The 18,679-nt window shown below is 40.0% G+C and overlaps 2 protein-coding genes across 2 annotated transcripts; both read right to left on the bottom strand.

Annotated features, from left to right (window-relative positions):
• Positions 1–4,835: 4,835 nt before the first annotated feature.
• Positions 4,836–9,967, bottom strand: LOC141901761 (uncharacterized). Its single transcript, XM_074789208.1, has 5 exons — positions 7,790–9,967; positions 7,174–7,339; positions 6,950–7,079; positions 5,911–6,123; positions 4,836–5,611 (listed from the first exon to the last, which is right to left on the bottom strand). The coding sequence occupies exons 1-5, from the start codon at positions 9,108–9,110 to the stop codon at positions 5,471–5,473; spliced, it is 1,971 nt and encodes a 656-aa protein (XP_074645309.1). The 5' UTR covers positions 9,111–9,967; the 3' UTR covers positions 4,836–5,470.
• A 5,065-nt stretch (positions 9,968–15,032) lies between these two features.
• On the bottom strand, positions 15,033–18,679 carry LOC141901982 (transmembrane protein adipocyte-associated 1 homolog). Its single transcript, XM_074789594.1, has 10 exons — positions 18,294–18,679; positions 18,076–18,211; positions 17,909–17,998; positions 17,748–17,820; positions 17,523–17,602; positions 17,034–17,153; positions 16,890–16,950; positions 16,372–16,474; positions 16,201–16,281; positions 15,033–15,673 (listed from the first exon to the last, which is right to left on the bottom strand). Exons 1-10 carry the CDS (start codon positions 18,443–18,445, stop codon positions 15,427–15,429), a joined length of 1,143 nt encoding a protein of 380 aa, XP_074645695.1. The 5' UTR covers positions 18,446–18,679; the 3' UTR covers positions 15,033–15,426.

The raw sequence follows: 18,679 nt of genomic DNA, 5'->3' as shown, positions 1-18,679 counted from the left end.
CACTGATTCAGAGTGGTCCCGATGCCTGAATAGAGGAGTGTACAGGGGTGTCCTGGGATCGAACCCATCAATTACTGATACTGATTCAGAGTGGTTCTGATGCTGAAAAGAGGATGTACGGGAGTATCCCGGGTTCAAACCCATGAGTGGTCCAAGTTGTCCTGATGCTGAATAAAGGATGTACAGGGCCGGGTGTCCAGACCGTACGGTGCTGTCACTATGCTCATCGTTAGCGGGGTTTTCATACACTAACTAAAGTCAACTCTGGCAATCGACGTGCTATCCAGTTATACTCCGTGACCTTAGGCCTTTTTATGAACCAGCAAAATCGAAATAGATTAGCTATTTAGATTATATAGCCGATTAGTGTCAATTAGCATAACCGGGTATGTTGGTTGATAAAAACGCCAGGTAGAAATTATTCAATTATGGCCTACTCAGCAGCGACTTCTACCGAGAACACCATATCGGTTGGATTAGATAATCGGCATACTTGCTCGCCGAGCGAGTATGCTGAGTATGCTAATCGATTATGATAACCAATGTTCATAAAAATGACGGATTATGACATAATCCATGCTCATAAAAACGTTTTGCATACTCGAATATACTAATCGAGTGTTCATAAAAAGGCCTCTTAGCTTGCCAGAGTTGACTAACGTTAGTGTATAAAAATCCCGCTAACGATGAGCATAGAGGCAGCACCGTACGGTAAATTTTCCTTTAGTTTGTATCAACTCTGATTACTTGAATTAGTCTCTTTGTCTCTGGATTGTATATATATATATCTCATAATTTTTGTAGTATCTCATTATTCCTGAAGATGACTATTAGGATATAGTCGAAACGTTGAAATAAACTACCATCTCGAAGTTTCATTTTCGGACTTTTTATTATCATTGTGGGATTCTCTCTACAATTACTGACACTGATCCGGAGTGGTTCTGATGCTGAATAGAGGATGCACGGGGGTGTCCCGGGTTCAAACCCATGAGTGGTCCAAGTTGTCCTGATGCTGAATAAAGGATGTACACGGGTGTCCCGACCGTACGGTGCTGCCGCTACGTTCATCGTTAGCGGGGTTTTCATACACTAACTAAAGTCAACTCTGGCAATCGACGTGCTATCCAGTTATACTCCGTGACCTTAGCTTGCCAGAGTTGACTAACGTTAGTGTATAAAAATCCCGCTAACGATGAGCATAGAGGCAGCACCGTACGGTAAAATGTTGATATCTTAAAAAAGCGTTATTACTGATAATTGATTCAGAGCGGTACTGATGCTGAATAGAGGATGTACAGGGGTGTCCTGGGATCGAACCCATCAATAACTGATACTGATTCATAGTCCTGAAGCTGAATAGAGGATGAATTGTAGTGTCGTCCTGGGTCCACAGTTCTACAGTTCTGAGTTAAGATTTGACCCTGGGTTAAATAAAACATTGAAAATGAATAAACTTTAACTCAGAGTTAACTCTAACTCACAACTGTGGAACTGGGTCCTGGGTTCCAGCATAATTACTGATATTGATTCAGAGTGGAGGATGTACAAGGATGTCCTGGGTTCGAACCCAGTAATTACTGCACTGATTCAGAGTGGTTCTGATGCTGAATAGAGGATGAACAGGGGTGTCCCGGGTTCGAACCAATCAATTACTGATAAGATTAATAGAGGATGAATTGTAGTGTCGTCCTGGGCTCCAGCATAATTACTGATACTGATTCAGAGTGGAGGATGTACAGGGATGTCCTGGGTTCGAACCCATCAATTACTGACACTGATTCAGAGTGGTCCCGATGCCTGAATAGAGGAGTGTACAGGGGTGTCCTGGGATCGAACCCATCAATTACTGATACTGATTTAGAGTGGTTCTGATGCTGAAAAGAGGATGTACGGGGGTATCCCGGGTTCAAACCCATGAGTGGTCCAAGTTGTCCTGATGCTGAATAAAGGATGTACAGGGCCGGGTGTCCAGACCGTACGGTGCTGTCGCTATGCTCATCGTTAGCGGGGTTTTCATACACTAACTAAAGTCAACTCTGGCAATCGACGTGCTATCCAGTTATACTCCGTGACCTTAGCTTGCCAGAGTTGACTAACGTTAGTGTATAAAAATCCCGCTAACGATGAGCATAGAGGCAGCACCGTACGGTAAATTTTCCTTTAGTTTGTATCAACTCTGATTACTTGAATTAGTCTCTTTGTCTCTGGATTGTATATATATATATCTCATAATTTTTGTAGTATCTCATTATTCCTGAAGATGACTATTAGGATATAGTCGAAACGTTGAAATAAACTACCATCTCGAAGTTTCATTTTCGGACTTTTTATTATCATTGTGGGATTCTCTCTACAATTACTGATACTGATCCGGAGTGGTTCTGATGCTGAATAGAGGATGTACGGGGGTGTCCCGGGTTCAAACCCATGAGTGGTCCAAGTTGTCCTGATGCTGAATAAAGGATGTACACGGGTGTCCCGACCGTACGGTGCTGCCGCTACGTTCATCGTTAGCGGGGTTTTCATACACTAACTAAAGTCAACTCTGGCAATCGACGTGCTGTCCAGTTATACTCCGTGACCTTAGCTTGCCAGAGTTGACTAACGTTAGTGTATAAAAATCTCGCTAACGATGAGCATAGAGGCAGCACCGTACGGTAAAATGTTGATATCTAAAAAAAAACGTTATTACTGATAATTGATTCAGAGCGGTACTGATGCTGAATAGAGGATGTACAGGGGTGTCCTGGGTTCGAACCCATCAATAACTGATACTGATTCATAGTCCTGAAGCTGAATAGAGGATGAATTGTAGTGTCGTCCTGGGTCCACAGTTCTACAGTTCTGAGTTAAGATTTGACCCTGGGATAAATAAAACATTGAAAATGAATAAACTTTAACTCAGAGTTAACTCTAACTCACAACTGTGGAACTGGGTCCTGGATTCCAGCATAATTACTGATATTGATTCAGAGTGGAGGATGTACAAGGATGTCCTGGGTTCGAACCCAGTAATTACTGATACTGATTCAGAGTGGTTCTGATGCTGAATAGAGGATGAACAGGGGTGTCCCGGATTCGAACCCATCAATTACTGATACTGATATAGAGTGGTCCTGATGCTGAATAGAGGATGTACAGGGGTGTCCCGGGTTCGAACCCATCAATTACTGATTCTGATTCAGAGTGGTTCTGATGCTGAAAAGAGGATGTATGGGGGTATCCCGGGTTCAAACCCATGAGTGGTCCAAGTTGTCCTGATGCTGAATAAAGGATGTACACGGGTGTCCCGACCGTACGGTGCTGCCGCTACGTTCATCGTTAGCGGGGTTTTCATACACTAACTAAAGTCAACTCTGGCAATCGACGTGCTGTCCAGTTATACTCCGTGACCTTAGCTTGCCAGAGTTGACTAACGTTAGTGTATAAAAATCTCGCTAACGATGAGCATAGAGGCAGCACCGTACGGTAAAATGTTGATATCTCAAAAAAACGTTATTACTGATAATTGATTCAGAGCGGTACTGATGCTGAATAGAGGATGTACAGGGGTGTCCTGGGTTCGAACCCATCAATAACTGATACTGATTCATAGTCCTGAAGCTGAATAGAGGATGAATTGTAGTGTCGTCCTGGGTCCACAGTTCTACAGTTCTGAGTTAAGATTTGACCCTGGGATAAATAAAACATTGAAAATGAATAAACTTTAACTCAGAGTTAACTCTAACTCACAACTGTGGAACTGGGTCCTGGATTCCAGCATAATTACTGATATTGATTCAGAGTGGAGGATGTACAAGGATGTCCTGGGTTCGAACCCAGTAATTACTGATACTGATTCAGAGTGGTTCTGATGCTGAATAGAGGATGAACAGGGGTGTCCCGGATTCGAACCCATCAATTACTGATACTGATTCAGAGTGGTCCTGATGCTGAATAGAGGATGTACAGGGGTGTCCCGGGTTCGAACCCATCAATTACTGATTCTGATTCAGAGTGGTTCTGATGCTGAAAAGAGGATGTATGGGGGTATCCCGGGTTCAAACCCATGAGTGGTCCAAGTTGTCCTGATGCTGAATAAAGGATGTACAGGGCCGGGTGTCCAGACCGTACGGTGCTGTCGCTATGTTCATCGTTAGCGGGGTTTTCATACACTAACTAAAGTCAACTCTGGCAATCGACGTGCTATCCAGTTATACTCCGTGACCTTAGCTTGCCAGAGTTGACTAACGTTAGTGTATAAAAATCCCGCTAACGATGAGCATAGAGGCAGCACCGTACGGTAAAATGTTGATATCTTAAAAGTAAGTACTGACACTGATTCAGAGTGGTTCTGATTCTGAATAGAGGCTGTACGGAGGTGTCCCGGGTTCAAACCCATGAGTGGTCCAAGTTGTCCTGATGCTGAAGGATGTGCAGGGGTGTTCCGACCGTACGGTGCTGCCGCTGTGCTCATCGTTAGCGGGGTTTTCATACACTAACTAAAGTCAACTCTGGCAATCGACGTTCGACGTGCTGTCCAGTTATACTCCGTGACCTTAGCTTGCCAGAGTTGACTAACGTTAGTGTATAAAAATCCCGCTAACGATGAGCATAGAGGCAGCACCGTACGGTAAAATGTTGATATCTTAAAAGTAAGTACTGACACTGATTCAGAGTGGTCCTGATTCTGAATAGAGGATGTACAGGGTTGTCCCGGGTTCAAACACAGCATTTTCCAAATAATACAATACAATGATCTGAGGGAGGGATGATACCGGCAAACATTTTTATTCCACAAAACAACCGAAAAGCAAAACACATTCAACAAACACTGGCTTTTTATACCTTCAAATTATATTGCAAAAAATAAAACATTATCGATTATGACATTATTACTTAATTATAACAAAACTAACACCGAAATATCTCGCAGATTTCTCCGACATAATAATTCTCAAATTGCATGAATTATATACAAAATTCAAATTCATTTTCAATTCAACATCATCTTTGAACATCGTCAAGAGCTTATTATGAAATAATCATTGTTTTTTTATCTATCTAAAGTGACCATTCATAAAGTGTGTATGGAACTCACAATACGCATACAATTAAACATTATCTACAGTATTCAATTCTTGATCCTCTGGGGCCGGTTGCAGAGTCATGGCTTAGACTTAAGACCAGTCTAAGACCAACTTAGTTCTATAGACAATCTAACAACTTAAGACCAGTCTTAAGTTTTAAGACCACTTTTGGACTTAAGTCACGACTGTGCAACTGGCCCCTGGATACACGTGTACTTAATGGACGGCCCCTGGTCTAACTAAACATACATTCGCCTAATAGCAAAATAGAATGAACTCGATGAAACTACAAAATAAAACTTATAACTAATGATAATTATAATACTGTGTGTGAATTAATGATAAGATACACAAACTACGACTGTCTGTAATTTTCACACCGATGATTCATGTTGTTTTTATACGTTGTACATTTTTCGAGTATTTTCGCGTATTATTTGTAAAACGTCGTCGATAGGAAGACGTCTGTGTTTAGCTACTTCATACGCGACACACAACGCCATACCGGGATGTGATAACTTTACTTCATCCCTCGGCACCTGTAATTACACAAATCACACGGTAAATAATACAGCCCTAGATCAGCTCCGAACACATTCACAGTTTTGAAAATTTGCTGATAAAATGTCTGATGTGTGATTTGTGGGTTCTTTTCGTCAAAATTGTCTCGGGTGAAGTTCTAATAGAAAGAACGGTGTATCAAATGTTCAAGGAGATGCAGGGACCAGGCAGCAGAATATCAAGAGTGGGTGCAGGGTTATGGCAGAAGGGTGTCAGAGAGGGTCCAGGGTCCAGCAGTAGATATTTGGTTTCTCTCAATTCGAGTACCGGTACTTACATATGAAGGAATAAAATACGGGGCATCCGTTTCTAATAGTATCCGATCTACGGGCATCCTACGGACAACGTCATGAATTCCACGGGCTCTCGGATACGTCAACAACGCCGTGAATCCCAAATATAGATTGGAGAAATGTTCCAACCACGGAACGGCGGTTTCCCAATCCTCGGTGAAACAATGTCTGTGAATTTTATAATCTCGCGGAACGTACTGTAAATATATATATACAATACATCAACAAATGAGGCATGAATGAATCAAAGATTGAATAGAGGAATGATTGAATAGAGGAATGAATGAATAGAGGAATGAAGGAATAGAGGAATGAAGGAATGAAAGATTGATTAAAAAGGTATGAATGAATGACGAATTGAGAATGAGAGATTGAATAGAGGAATGAATGAATAGAGGAATGAATGAATAGAGGAATGAAGGAATAGAGGAATGAAGGAATGAAAGATTGATTAAAAAGGTATGAATGAATGACGAATTGAGAATGAGAGATTGAATAGAGGAATGAATGAATAGAGGAATGAATGAATAGAGGAATGAAGGAATGAAAGATTGATTAAAAAGGTATGAATGAATGACGAATTGAGAATGAGAGATTGAATAGAGGAATGAAGGAATGAGAGATTGAATAGAGGAATGAAGGATTGAATAGAGGAATGAAGGATTGAATAAAGGTATGATTGAATAGACTTATGAATAAATGAAAGTTTGAATAAAGGAATTATTGAATGAAGCAATGAGTAAATCATTTGTATTGTGCAATGATGGATGTTCAAAGGCGCTTCCTAGTTTGGATATCAAAATGCTTTCTTAACAAGTTCTTTAACTCCATCTTGAAAGATAAGCACAGATGCTGAAGAGTAGGAGGCTAAGATGTGTAAACTGTAGAACTGAGTCCTGAGCTGTGGAACTGAGTCCTGTACTGTGGAACTGAGTCCTGTACTGTGGAACCAAATGAAATCCTGAACCGTGGAACTGAGTCCAGAAGAGCGGAACTAACTCCTAAGTGTTGCGTATTGCTTACCATTTTCATGATCTCGATACAATCTTTATCTGCCTCTCTACAATGAATTACCAACGGTTTCTTGCATTCTATAGCGATTTTCAACTGTTTGATGAAGACTTCTTTCTGAATATCGGCCTTTTCTAGAAAGCTAAAATAAATGAGAAAAGAGACGCATTCAGGATGATGGTTCATCGAAATAACTCAAATAGTAACTCATCGATAGGTGTTTTAATACTCACTACTGTTTTGAATAATCCAGACCTATTTCACCCAGAGCCACAACTTTCGGATGCTTCATTATTTCGCGAAGAAATTCCGCCTTCTCGTCGTTGAACTCACTCGCGCATTTAGGATGACAACCGAAAGCTCCCCAAACCTGATCTTCTTTCAGTATATCGACCCATACACCTGAAATAGATCGATCATCATCAGTGAATCAAATATAGATTCAACACTTGAGTTTAAAACCAAGGTCAAGTTGAAGAGTCATGACGTAAGTCCAATAGTGGTCTTAAATCTATCATAGACTGGTTGAAGGTTTGCTACAGAACTTAGACAAAAGTCGGTCTAAGACTGGTTTTAAGTTAGCAACTAGGTCCAGGGTCACATTCAGGAGGTCTTATGAGTCGCAAGACCCCCTTGACCTCACTGAGGCTTTTTAAGGAGACCCCCAAAATTTAATCAAAGGGTATACTAGTCATAAATAACCCGATGCCGTCCAGATTGTCGGAAAATTATCTGTAAAACATAGGTAAATTTCTGTTGCAAATGCAGGAAGAGGTATTTTTTCCGAGCGGTAAACGGGAGCCTATTCTAATCAATTGACCCATGCAGCCCCCCCCCCCCCTGAAAACCTACCATTCTGTTTATAAGTCCTCGGATCACAGAAGTTAGTAATACAGCCGGCGTAGTTAACCATGAACGTATCGGCGTGTAACTGTTTATATTCGCTCCACGATCCGCGATGTTTCGATTTATTGAATATGAAATCGATGTGACAATGAGAATCGATGAATTTAACGTCGCTCATCGATAGCTTCGCGTAATATCTCTGTTTCCACAGATAATCAACGGGAGACGAGACGACGTTCGTCGGCGACTCGAACGAGTAACGTTTCGGGTAAGTGAAACTCGTAGGCGACACGTCGGGAGTTCGGTTCCGCCAATCCGATTGTCCGAACGCCGACCACGTATTCACACCGCCGGTAACCGGGGAATTATTGGCGCTTCGCGGCGACGTCGTTGTCATCGTATTCGGACTCGTTTTAGCGATACCCGCGTTAGTCCAACCGAGACGTTTCGCCGGTCGATTCCTGCGAGTCGCCGCCGGTAAATTATCATCGTTGAAACTACTCGTAAACGCGCGATTCGACGGTCTCCGATTGGACGAATTCGTCGTCTGCTCTGCGTAACGATTCAACCACGGATTCAACGAACGATTCGGTAAATTTATATTCGGATTCGGTTTGAAGAATATTTCGTTGTCGCTGCTCAAACTGCTGCTGCTCGATTGACTCTTTAACTCGTTACGTCGTTTAGTGTCGCCGACTAAATCACGCGCGACCCACGAATCGTCGCTGGCCTCGTTATCGGAATCCGAATAATCGACGAGCGTCGAATTGAGCGACGCGTTTAGAGATCGGTTTAAATCTTTATTCGGCGTTACCGATGACGACGATGACGTATTGTTATTGTTAGTATCGGGAATAGATTTAAGCTTACGTTGTTTATCGATGGATTCATTCGTTTTGTCGCTAGCCGTTGAACCGCTGTCCGAAGGAGACGTTACCACATCCTCGGTCCAGTTATTACCGATATTACCGCTGTTCGCGGCTGTCGCGTCGAGCGTGCGGTAATACGGATACTGCATCTGAGGTATCGCGGACGTCTGAAATCCGGGAGGCGGAGGCATGCTGTTAAAACAGCGCGGTGCGAATCCCTCAGGGGGTGATCTCATAAATCCCGGGGGTCGTCTCATAAATCCGGGAGGTCTAGGCATCGGGTAATTATAATACGGAGATATGAAACGGTTACTCGACGTCATAAACCGATGTCGCTGCATCATGCTAGAATAATCAGTGTTCATCATCGCGTTAGGCGGACCACCGCACGGTCCGAGCAGATCCTCGAATCCGGTCATCGGATTTGAGCCGTAACCTTGCCAGTTCCACGGCGACATCCATCGAGCGTTTTCATCGAAGTTGCGATAGTTTTCCGACAGCAGCGGACTGTCGTCGGTAAACGGTGATTTAACGCGACGGCGGCTGCTGGAACGACATTCCGCGTAAACTTTCGTCGACGATGTATTTGAAGACGATTGTTGAGGTGATTGAAACCCTGGCGGAGCTCGTTTCGAAGCAGTTCGTTCAGAACATTTATCATTGATGACGCTACGGTTATATGCACTAAGTGACCTGGAATATTCATCGGACCAATGACTCTCTTCGTTCGCTATGTTGTTGTTTTGTTCAGGACGTTCGGTCGTCGTCGGTTTCTTATTTTCCAATTCTTCCCGATTTTCACAATTTTCGGAACCGACAAGATTCGTCGCGTCTTCGAACACGTTTTTATCACGATCTACCGCGTGATCTACTCTAGAGAACGATCTACTATCGTCAGCATTGTCATCTTGGACACTTTTAATAACGATGATTCTTTCATCAGTTTCTTTAGCAACGTTTTCAAGTTGTTTCGGCTGGTTCAATTTTCCTCGTCCTCGCCCGCGTCCGTAAGCAGACGGAAGACAACCCTCACCTCGTCCTACCCCGTGTCCGTGCGTAGATGAAACGCAACTCTCACCTCGTCCTAGCCCGCGTCCATACGCAGACGGAATACTACTCTCATCTGGTCCTAGTCCCAGTCCGTACGAGGACAGAACGCTGCTCTCACTATTTACACCTATGACACGTCGTTTCTTACTGTACGTGTCATCCGTAACTATTTTCCTTTTCGGCGTTTCGACTCTTCTTTCGTCGGAACTTTTCGCATCGAAATCCGAAGAATTTCCAACGACTGATTCATTTTTCGTCAAGTCGAAAGAACACTCACAACTCGTAGGCATAGATTGAAATTGTATTTCATCCTCTGAATCGTCGCGAGTTAAATCGACTACTGGCCCCGGTACGGTTTGCCTGGAAACCAATTCTTTTTGTAATTTATGAATCATCTCGCGAGACAGGTTTTCATCGAGAACTCGTGAAGTTTTCGCCGAATACATATCACCGCTTGTAGCAGAATTACCGGTATAATATTGATACGAATCACCTGAAGGAAATAAAAACATTTAAATATCAGTTTTTCCCTGAAAATATTTGAGAGAAAAAACCATAAACCTTTTTAAAGTGGTAGTCTCAGTGCTGCCATCCTTTCTAATGTAATAAATAACAAGGGCCAAATTTCACAAAAATTTTTAAACCCTTAAAATGATTTTACTTCTTAACTTCATCTTCAAATGATTTAGGAGTAAATCTTTTTTTGAAAACATTTTTCTGAGACCTAATTTTCAATGGAATTACTTAGTTTTTACAAGGTCCTTTTCTACTTTTTTACTAATTTCACTGACTGTAGGCTACTTGAATTACCTTTGGGGCGTTCTTCATATGAACCATCAAGAGAACCATCCAAAGACCTGTAAATATATATAACACCAAGTTCTATAAATCAGGAGATATAACTGTGTACTAGTGCCGGGTAGTATGAATAGGATTTGACTGAATGGCTTCTGATCACACAGAAGAATAGTATCTTCACAATAGCGGGGATAACAAAAGGCATTGTTCAATTCAGAGATGATTTGAAATTCACCACGTGTAACAAACTACGTTTCACTTACACAGTTTCTAATTGTTTAGATTCTGATTCTGATGAAACGCTGAGGTTTTCCATTTTATTCACTATTTCATCCGCTCGTCTTAAATCTTTATCCGATGACTTTTTAAGTATTTCAAATTGTTTAGTTAAATTGGCAGTCGGACTAATGCTAGTAGCCCCTGGTCTCTTACTGTAGGTCACTATTCTAGTGCTGTTAATCACTGGTGTTGTATTGGTCCTTTTATTTGCTTGGGTGGTCTCTGGCCAAGTACTAGTGGTCACTTGACTTCTACTGCTAGTCACTGGTCTTGTACTATTGGTGGTCACTGGACTTGCACGGGTGGTCTCTGGCCAAGTACTGGTGGTCACTTGACTTCTACTGCTAGTTACTGGTCTTGTACTGCTGGTGGTCACTGGACTTGCTCGGGTGGTCTCTGGCCAAGTACTAGCGGTCACTTGACTTCTACTGCTAGTCACTGGTCTTGTACTGCTGGTGGTCACTGGACTTGCTCGGGTGGTCTCTGGCCAAGTACTAGCGGTCACTTGACTTCTACTGCTAGTCACTGGTCTTGTACTGCTGGTGGTCACTGGACTTGCTCGGGTGGTCTCTGGCCAAGTACTAGCGGTCACTTGACTTCTACTGCTAGTCACTGGTCTTTTACTATTGGTGGTCACTGGACTTGCTCCGGTGGTCTCTGGCCAAGTACTTGTGGTCACTTGACTTCTATTGCTAGTCACTGGTCTTGTACTGCTGGTGGTCACTGGACTTGCACAGGTGGTCTCTGGCCAAGTACTTGTGGTCACTTGACTTCTACTGCTAGTCACTGGTCTTGTACTGCTGGTGGTCACTGGACCTGCTCGGGTGGTCACTGGCCAAGTACTTGTGGTCACTTGACTTCTATTGCTAGTCACTGGTCTTGTACTGCTGGTGGTCACTGGACTTGCTCGGGTGGTCTCTGGCCAAGTACTAGCGGTCACTTGACTTCTACTGCTAGTCACTGGTCTTGTACTACTGGTGGTCACTGGACTTGCACGGGTGGTCTCTGGCCAAGTACTTGTGGTCACTTGACTTCTACTGCTAGTCACTGGTCTTGTACTACTGGTGGTCACTGGATTTGCCCGGGTGGTCACTGGTCTCGTACTAGCGGTCACTTGTTTAGTACTAGCGGTCACTGGTTTAGTACAAGCGGTCACTGGTTTAGTACTAGTGTTTACTGGTTTAGTACTAGTGTTTACTGGTCTCGCGTCGCTGGTCACCGGTCTCTTTAATTCACTGAAATACGTCGTCTGTTGAGGAAATTTCTGATCTTGTTTCGTTTGCTCTGAAACTTTTCTATTCACTGTTTTTTCGCGTTGTTTTTTGTCATCATTTTTTTTCTTTTGAATTTCGGTCTTATTTCGTGGTTCAGTTTTCAGTTCAGTTTTAAACTTATTCTTTATCACAAATTCCGGATCTTTATTTTTCACGCAAGTTTTCGTTATTTCTATTTCATTCACAGATTCTGAACGAGTCACCGCGGTAGTTTCACTATTTATTCTTGATTTCCTCCGTGAGAAATGATTTGAATCGATGATTAAATCCTTGTCACAACTCGTAGAAGATTTCACTGATTTCACGCGCGTTTCAGGTTGAACGAGGTCTTTATTATCTGCGGAATCTTTGATTCCTCCCCCACGTCCGATTCCTCGATAGGATATTCCGATTCCTTGTATTCCGTGCAAGAACAATCTAGCTGAACCCCCTAGCGCACTTCTTTGTCGAGTAACATCCATTGATGCTCTTTACTGCCATTTCTTCGAACAAGTAAAATCTAAAAAAAACAACCAAAATTTTATAAAATTATTGAATAAGATCATAGTGCTGCTTGAAGCTTAGGGACTCGTATCATCAGAGTTTTTGGTCAGCAGATATCCATAATTGATTCATGAAACAACCTGGATTTATTCATCAGATAACGAACTAACGTTAACTAACAGTCAGGAACACTTTCCAAAAACGGCTTATTCTGCCAATTTCGGCGTTTTCCGCCAATAACGGCAGAATCAGCCATTTATGGATTACTCAGTTTTAAACTGCTTCTGCCAATTTAGCCGAAATCGGCGTTTTCTGCCATTTTTGGCTTGTTCTTAAAAAACGCCATTTCCGCCGTTTTCAGCTGTTACAGTTTTTAAAACTACATCGCCAGAAACGGCGTTTTTAGCTTAGATAGTTTTACAGGTGCTATTTATAATGCTTAGTTCGATGGGAGTCCCTATTATGACATCATCGCTTTTCTGCTGGCATACATTTGTATATTTGCGCCGAAAAATTAATCTCATTGATCCGTTCCAGGCTTCAAGAAAGAATTAAATATAAATGTATGGGTTTCCGATGGCAAATGTATTTGAATTCTGTTCTTTCTGTATACCTGTATTCTATGAAATAAATATATACATACATGTATCCCAAATTGTTTCGAAAATGTTTGTTGTATTTTGAAATGAGTCTAGATACAGCTGTATCGATTTTGAGTTGTAACGTCATCGGCCACCAATTCATTCAATCATTATCCATCACAAGAATCCATCAATTAGCTTGGAGGCATCGAAGATGTTAATTACCTTCAATTAACCAACATCATATGCAGTCCAATATATCCCTCAACCATTCTATGCTTTATTAGGCAAGATAAGACCGTGGGCAAAACTTAAAACTAGATTTTTGATACACTAGTTTATACATCCATGATTGATTTGTCTTATGAGAATGATAATTATAATAATACTAATTTTATTTTTATTTTTAACATATAATATTTACACATCCGTTCACCTCAGCAAATTAATTATTTTATTCCGAAAAAAGTACCGCGTAGACACTAGGGGAAACGTCTAAGTGGGTGGGGGAATCCTCATATATAACAAGGGGACTGCCAATAATGGCTTAATAGTTTATGATTATAAAACTAACTACGCCAAAAACGGCGGAATACGCCAGAAATGGCGAATGTTTTTATGTGTACCCATGGCAACGTTTACTTGAAAACTTTATAATAGTTTTTAAAACTAGTTCCCAAATTTATTTTTAACAAAAATCATGATTAATAAACTTGTTTCATGCTGTAGTAGTTTTGAGAGTTTTCCCGGAGTTTTTGGGCTTCATATGACGTAATCATTTAGAAAAACGTAAATTTGACCACTTTACCTAGCTCAAAAATTTCCATCCTAGCGTCATATGAAAGCTTATCGTCTGCTCGAGATTATGACGTCATCGGCAACATGCGCTAATTGAACCGGAAGTGCGCAAAAAACTTTAAAGCAAAACTCGAAACTTAGTGAGCTGAAACTGGCTGATTAAGCCATAAACGACTGTGAAAGTTTCAAAACTGAGTGATCCATAAACGGCTGATTCTGCCGTAATTGGCGGAAAACGCCGAAATTGGCAGAATAAGCCGTTTTTGGAAAGTGTTCCTGACTGACTAATAACTCTCCAATTTTTTGGGCATAGCTCGAGCTGGGCCCTGCTAGTGCTAGAGTAGCCTAGTTCTAGTTTTGATCCATGAATCAAGAAGTAATAATTATTACGGCTTCGTTTTGAGGGGTGTTGCAGGCAGTATTACTTTCGTTTCTTGTGATCGTGGACTGGAGCGAGAATTTTTTTGTAGCAGAATAAATAGAATGAAATAGATGAATTGAATGGACCGTTTTTGGCTCATTGTTAGAATGCACCCATGTATGCTATGGTTCTAAATAATCGACTGTTTTTTCTCTTAGTTTCATCAGTTTTCCTACAAAATCAGTTTAATCAAACAAGCGATATGCAACGAGGCGAGTCACACTTACTAATCAACACGCTGCCATTCACTGTTTTCGAAATTGGGGCCACATTTACATATATAGATGGCAGCACGTGCTGGGCGGAAGTCGCATGCCACAGTAGGAATATTGTAAGTTGAGTTAGTTCTCATGTTCGCCACTATTAATTTATATAGCGGCAGCACGTGACGGTTAAACCTATGACACCATTGCGGGCGAAATCACCGATCCGGCACATATTTGTAAGGGCGTCAGATTTCTACCTCATATTAATTTCTACGGCAAATATATATATATATATATATATATATATATATATATATATATATATATATATATATATATATATATATATATATATATATATATATATATATATATATATATATATATATATATATATATATATATATATATATATATATATATAGTCTATTCAGTTTCATGAAAAATATCTCGATTTAAGAATTTAATGCATAAGATAACGCAATAAGTATTGTTTATTGTTAACATAGCAGTATTTACTATCTTTATTTAACATTCAACAAAAAATGTACATATCATTATTTAGTTTAGCATCAATATTCACACAAAAATATCCAAGCACTAATCTGCAAAGATGACCTGTAGCAGGTGGGGAAGCATAGCGGGCCAGTGTGCCGAGTTGGAAATAATCCAATCTTCATGCAACATTATACTAAACATTAAAACATTATTACATTGACATATACATGAATTTGTTCAAAGATACTACATCGATATTTATCCTACGAACTGCAGTATTTGGAATGAATCAATATTATCGCGAGACAGTGTTCATCAGATCTTACATTCATTGTGTGTGTGTACATTTATTATATGTCATTTACGGCATTAATCCTCGCATTAATTCAAGTATTAATGCTATAGTCGTAAGTTGAATTATCGGCAGGCATACTGGCGACCATATATAACGGATTAGGACTCGGCGTGATATTACATGAATTAGTGTCAAACTGCGTGCTGTCGTAGATCGTCAGAGTCGCGGATGTATCGGTTGCAGACGTTGAAGATTGATGAGGCATAATCACTTCATCATCGGCTAATTCATCGATCTGTGTCTTATACGAGAATAGTATACTCGTCGGGAGAACCGTTCTGGATAATCAAATACACAAAACATATCAGTTCAATAATCAGAGACAAGTTATAAATTATCAATCCTACTAGAATAGAAAGATTTCAGATGTAATAATTGAGATATTTCAGTTTTCAGTTTGGTTTGTTTTTGCTTTACAGCATTCAAATCTTGATTTCCCAAGACTATATATAACCCTATTAGGTTGTTCATTTAACCTCACTATGAGACCACAGCTTTTAGGTATTGCCCACATTGTAAACACACTGTAAGTAGCCAGCAGGATTCGAGCCAGCTTTTTACTGATAGTGAATGCAACATCAAACATTACTGAGGCCGCTTAAATGTTAACCTAGTGTCAAATCAATAAACCACTAACAGGTCGTACTGTGTAGGTTAACTGATTTTAATGAAAGCTTATCAAGTTAATGAGTCTTTAACCAGATGAAGCTATGCACTAGTTGTCAAAGCTCATAACTTCTAATTATAAAACCAGTCAAACGTATACAGTGACTACCCTGTTTTTATGCTGAATGTAGAAACTTACTTGAAGAATTCTCGAAGGAATGTACCATAAATCAAAGGAGCGAAAAGTGCGAAATATATGAAAGTTGTAACATCGACTACACTGGAAAAGTAATCGTAAAAAGTTTCATTAGGAGAAGGATTCCCATTCGAAGTTGATTATTTGAGAAAGGTAGAATCATGAATCACTTACCAGATACCATCAGTGATTTCACTATATATTAACGCACTCCCAATAGTAGTAGCAGCATTCATTATACACAGAAAACCGGTGTAATAATAGAAACCTCTTCGAGCTGTAAATAATTAAAATATCAACAAAATAGGATTTCTCAAAATTCAAGTATACCAGCAAGTCAAACCCACTTAATTCAGATCAGTTCAGATCAGAATTTTGATCTGATAATTATTATTAACAGCCCCACTTACATATGGGATTGTTCATTTATCACGTATGCATAAAATTTTACTTTATCAACCCCCCTCCCCCTCTGTACGCAAAATCGGCCATTTCTTCGTATACATTAAGCTTTACAGTAGGCAATTGCACTGACCCCCCCCTCCCCTAATGCGTACGTAATAAATGAATGACCCCTATGTAAAATATGATGTTTAATCCCGATTTTTCATAAAACCAGATTCTGTTAGTTCCAAATGATCTGGATTAAGCGGGTTCTACTGTATGAGAGATTAGAAAGCTTAGATACTTACTCGGTAGCGGGTATCGTGAAGGAAGGCTCAACAATGGAAGAATAGATATCACAAAATATATCTGAAAATGTTTAAAGCAAAATTCTGCTGTATTTCATCGGAAATCGTTGAGAATTATGAATTTCTATTACACCGGGTACTTACAATAAAAAAGAAAGAAGAACTCGCGCAAAAGAAGATCATTCCTCCGTGACCGAAAATATCAAAATTATGCGATGGTGAAGATATTCTTCGATTGTCCTTCTTCACAAATTCTAATGTGCCCTGAGAATGAGTTAAGAAAATTTGTCATTAATATGGAAAACACACAAAAAGTAATTTGGGACTAAAATCACGTCCAAGTTTGACAGTTAAGATTTGATAATAAGGTCTACATTCAGGCTAGATCGATGTTTATTTACATGAACTGGAACAAAAGTTTCTAGAAAAAATCATGCTAATTCCGAATTCAAAATCAAACTGAAATTGTTTCATTCCCTGCAGGTATGGTGGATTTGTAAGGGACTCAAGAAATAACTATTGTAATCAAATGACTAAGAAAATTATTCCTATTGCAAGATCGAAGCATTGAAAATAAACAAACTAGTCATTTAGAGGAAGATCTATGGAACTACGAACACTTGTATATTTTACCTGAGCTACAGAGTAAATCAGGGCAAGAAAGAATGTTACAAATAGCACACGTCTGATACTAGTTCTACTGTCGAGGTGACCTGAAAATAATAATCACATAACACTCAAAAATGATTCATCGCGGTTAGCAGAAAAACCCACAATCGGAAACAAATAAATGATAGTGACGATAAATTTTGGAAATCTTTCATAGTTTATCTTTTTTTTGATTATGGGTTATCTCACCAAATGCTAGACCAAATACAAGCACCGACATCTCTGTAGCCAGTAGAGAAAAACGAAGTAGCAACCATAGAACCTTAATAGGGAAAAGTCAAAATGTAAAATTCTATCATCTCAAAATCCGTATTTTTTTAGTAATCAGTTAAATGAGGTTGATAACTTACCCTATCAGTTACGTCACCAGCTACTTTAGCAGCATTAACACTCATTGATACAATACATCTAACTTCACCTACTATAGCTACTGACAATACCTACAATACAAAACACAAATGGTATAAAACAATTGCTTTTATTCCTTTTACAGCAGATAGATTCATATCTTACTTACGAGACCATAGAATGCCGTGAATATCGGACTTTGGGAACTCTTCAATTTTTTGCAGGCAGGACGAATTTGACAGAGCAGGAAAATAAGAAAAACTGTGTTTGGCAAAAATATAATCAAATCCCATATCCGCACTTGTCTGAAAGATAGAAATAGGTCTTTGACAGATTTTGAAAAAAGAAACTGGATAAATGAATATTACTCATGATCAATTGACTCACTTGTCACCACTCCCTATTTCATCAAACAGAACAGCTTGACAGAAGTGTTCTTGTATTGGTTGAGGTGATATCGATGCATTCGGAGTTATAACGGCGCTCGTTGTACTCGTTATCGGAGTCGTTGTCGAACCGTTTTCCATTTCAACGATCATAAGATCTTCACTATTTTACAGTCGGTTTAGTTCGATAATTAGTGCGTCTTGTTTATGGCTATATATTCTTTATTCTACTCGCCTCTAACCAGTTTCTGTCAACATTAGTTTCTTTCTAAATAATCAGTTCTAACTGTGAGTTATCTGTTCGATATACTGTCGTCACCTGTCTGTAATTTATACACCATTTATTCCGCATTTTATCAATGTTTTTCTTCTTCGATTTTCACTTCC

Source organism: Tubulanus polymorphus, chromosome 3, assembly GCF_964204645.1.
Source record: "Tubulanus polymorphus chromosome 3, tnTubPoly1.2, whole genome shotgun sequence".
Classification (NCBI taxonomy): domain Eukaryota; kingdom Metazoa; phylum Nemertea; class Palaeonemertea; order Tubulaniformes; family Tubulanidae; genus Tubulanus; species Tubulanus polymorphus.
This window is presented reverse-complemented; position numbering and strand designations above follow the sequence as displayed.

What these genes read in the sequence shown, in the direction of transcription:
- LOC141901982 (XM_074789594.1), bottom strand. Translation starts at nt 18,445, where the DNA reads ATGATCGTTGAAATGGAAAACGGTTCGACAACGACTCCGATAACGAGT. An exon ending in TGTATTTGGTCTAGCATTTG is followed by an intron (nt 17,603 to 17,747) that starts GTGAGATAACCC and finishes TATTATTTTCAG; the next exon opens with GTCACCTCGACAGTAGAACT. An exon ending in TTCACGATACCCGCTACCGA is followed by an intron (nt 16,475 to 16,889) that starts GTAAGTATCTAA and finishes AATTATTTACAG; the next exon opens with CTCGAAGAGGTTTCTATTAT.
- LOC141901761 (XM_074789208.1), bottom strand. Translation starts at nt 9,110, where the DNA reads ATGTCGCCGTGGAACTGGCAAGGTTACGGCTCAAATCCGATGACCGGA. An exon ending in GGTCTGGATTATTCAAAACA is followed by an intron (nt 7,080 to 7,173) that starts GTAGTGAGTATT and finishes CATTTATTTTAG; the next exon opens with CTTTCTAGAAAAGGCCGATA. An exon ending in GTATCGAGATCATGAAAATG is followed by an intron (nt 6,124 to 6,949) that starts GTAAGCAATACG and finishes ATATATTTACAG; the next exon opens with TACGTTCCGCGAGATTATAA.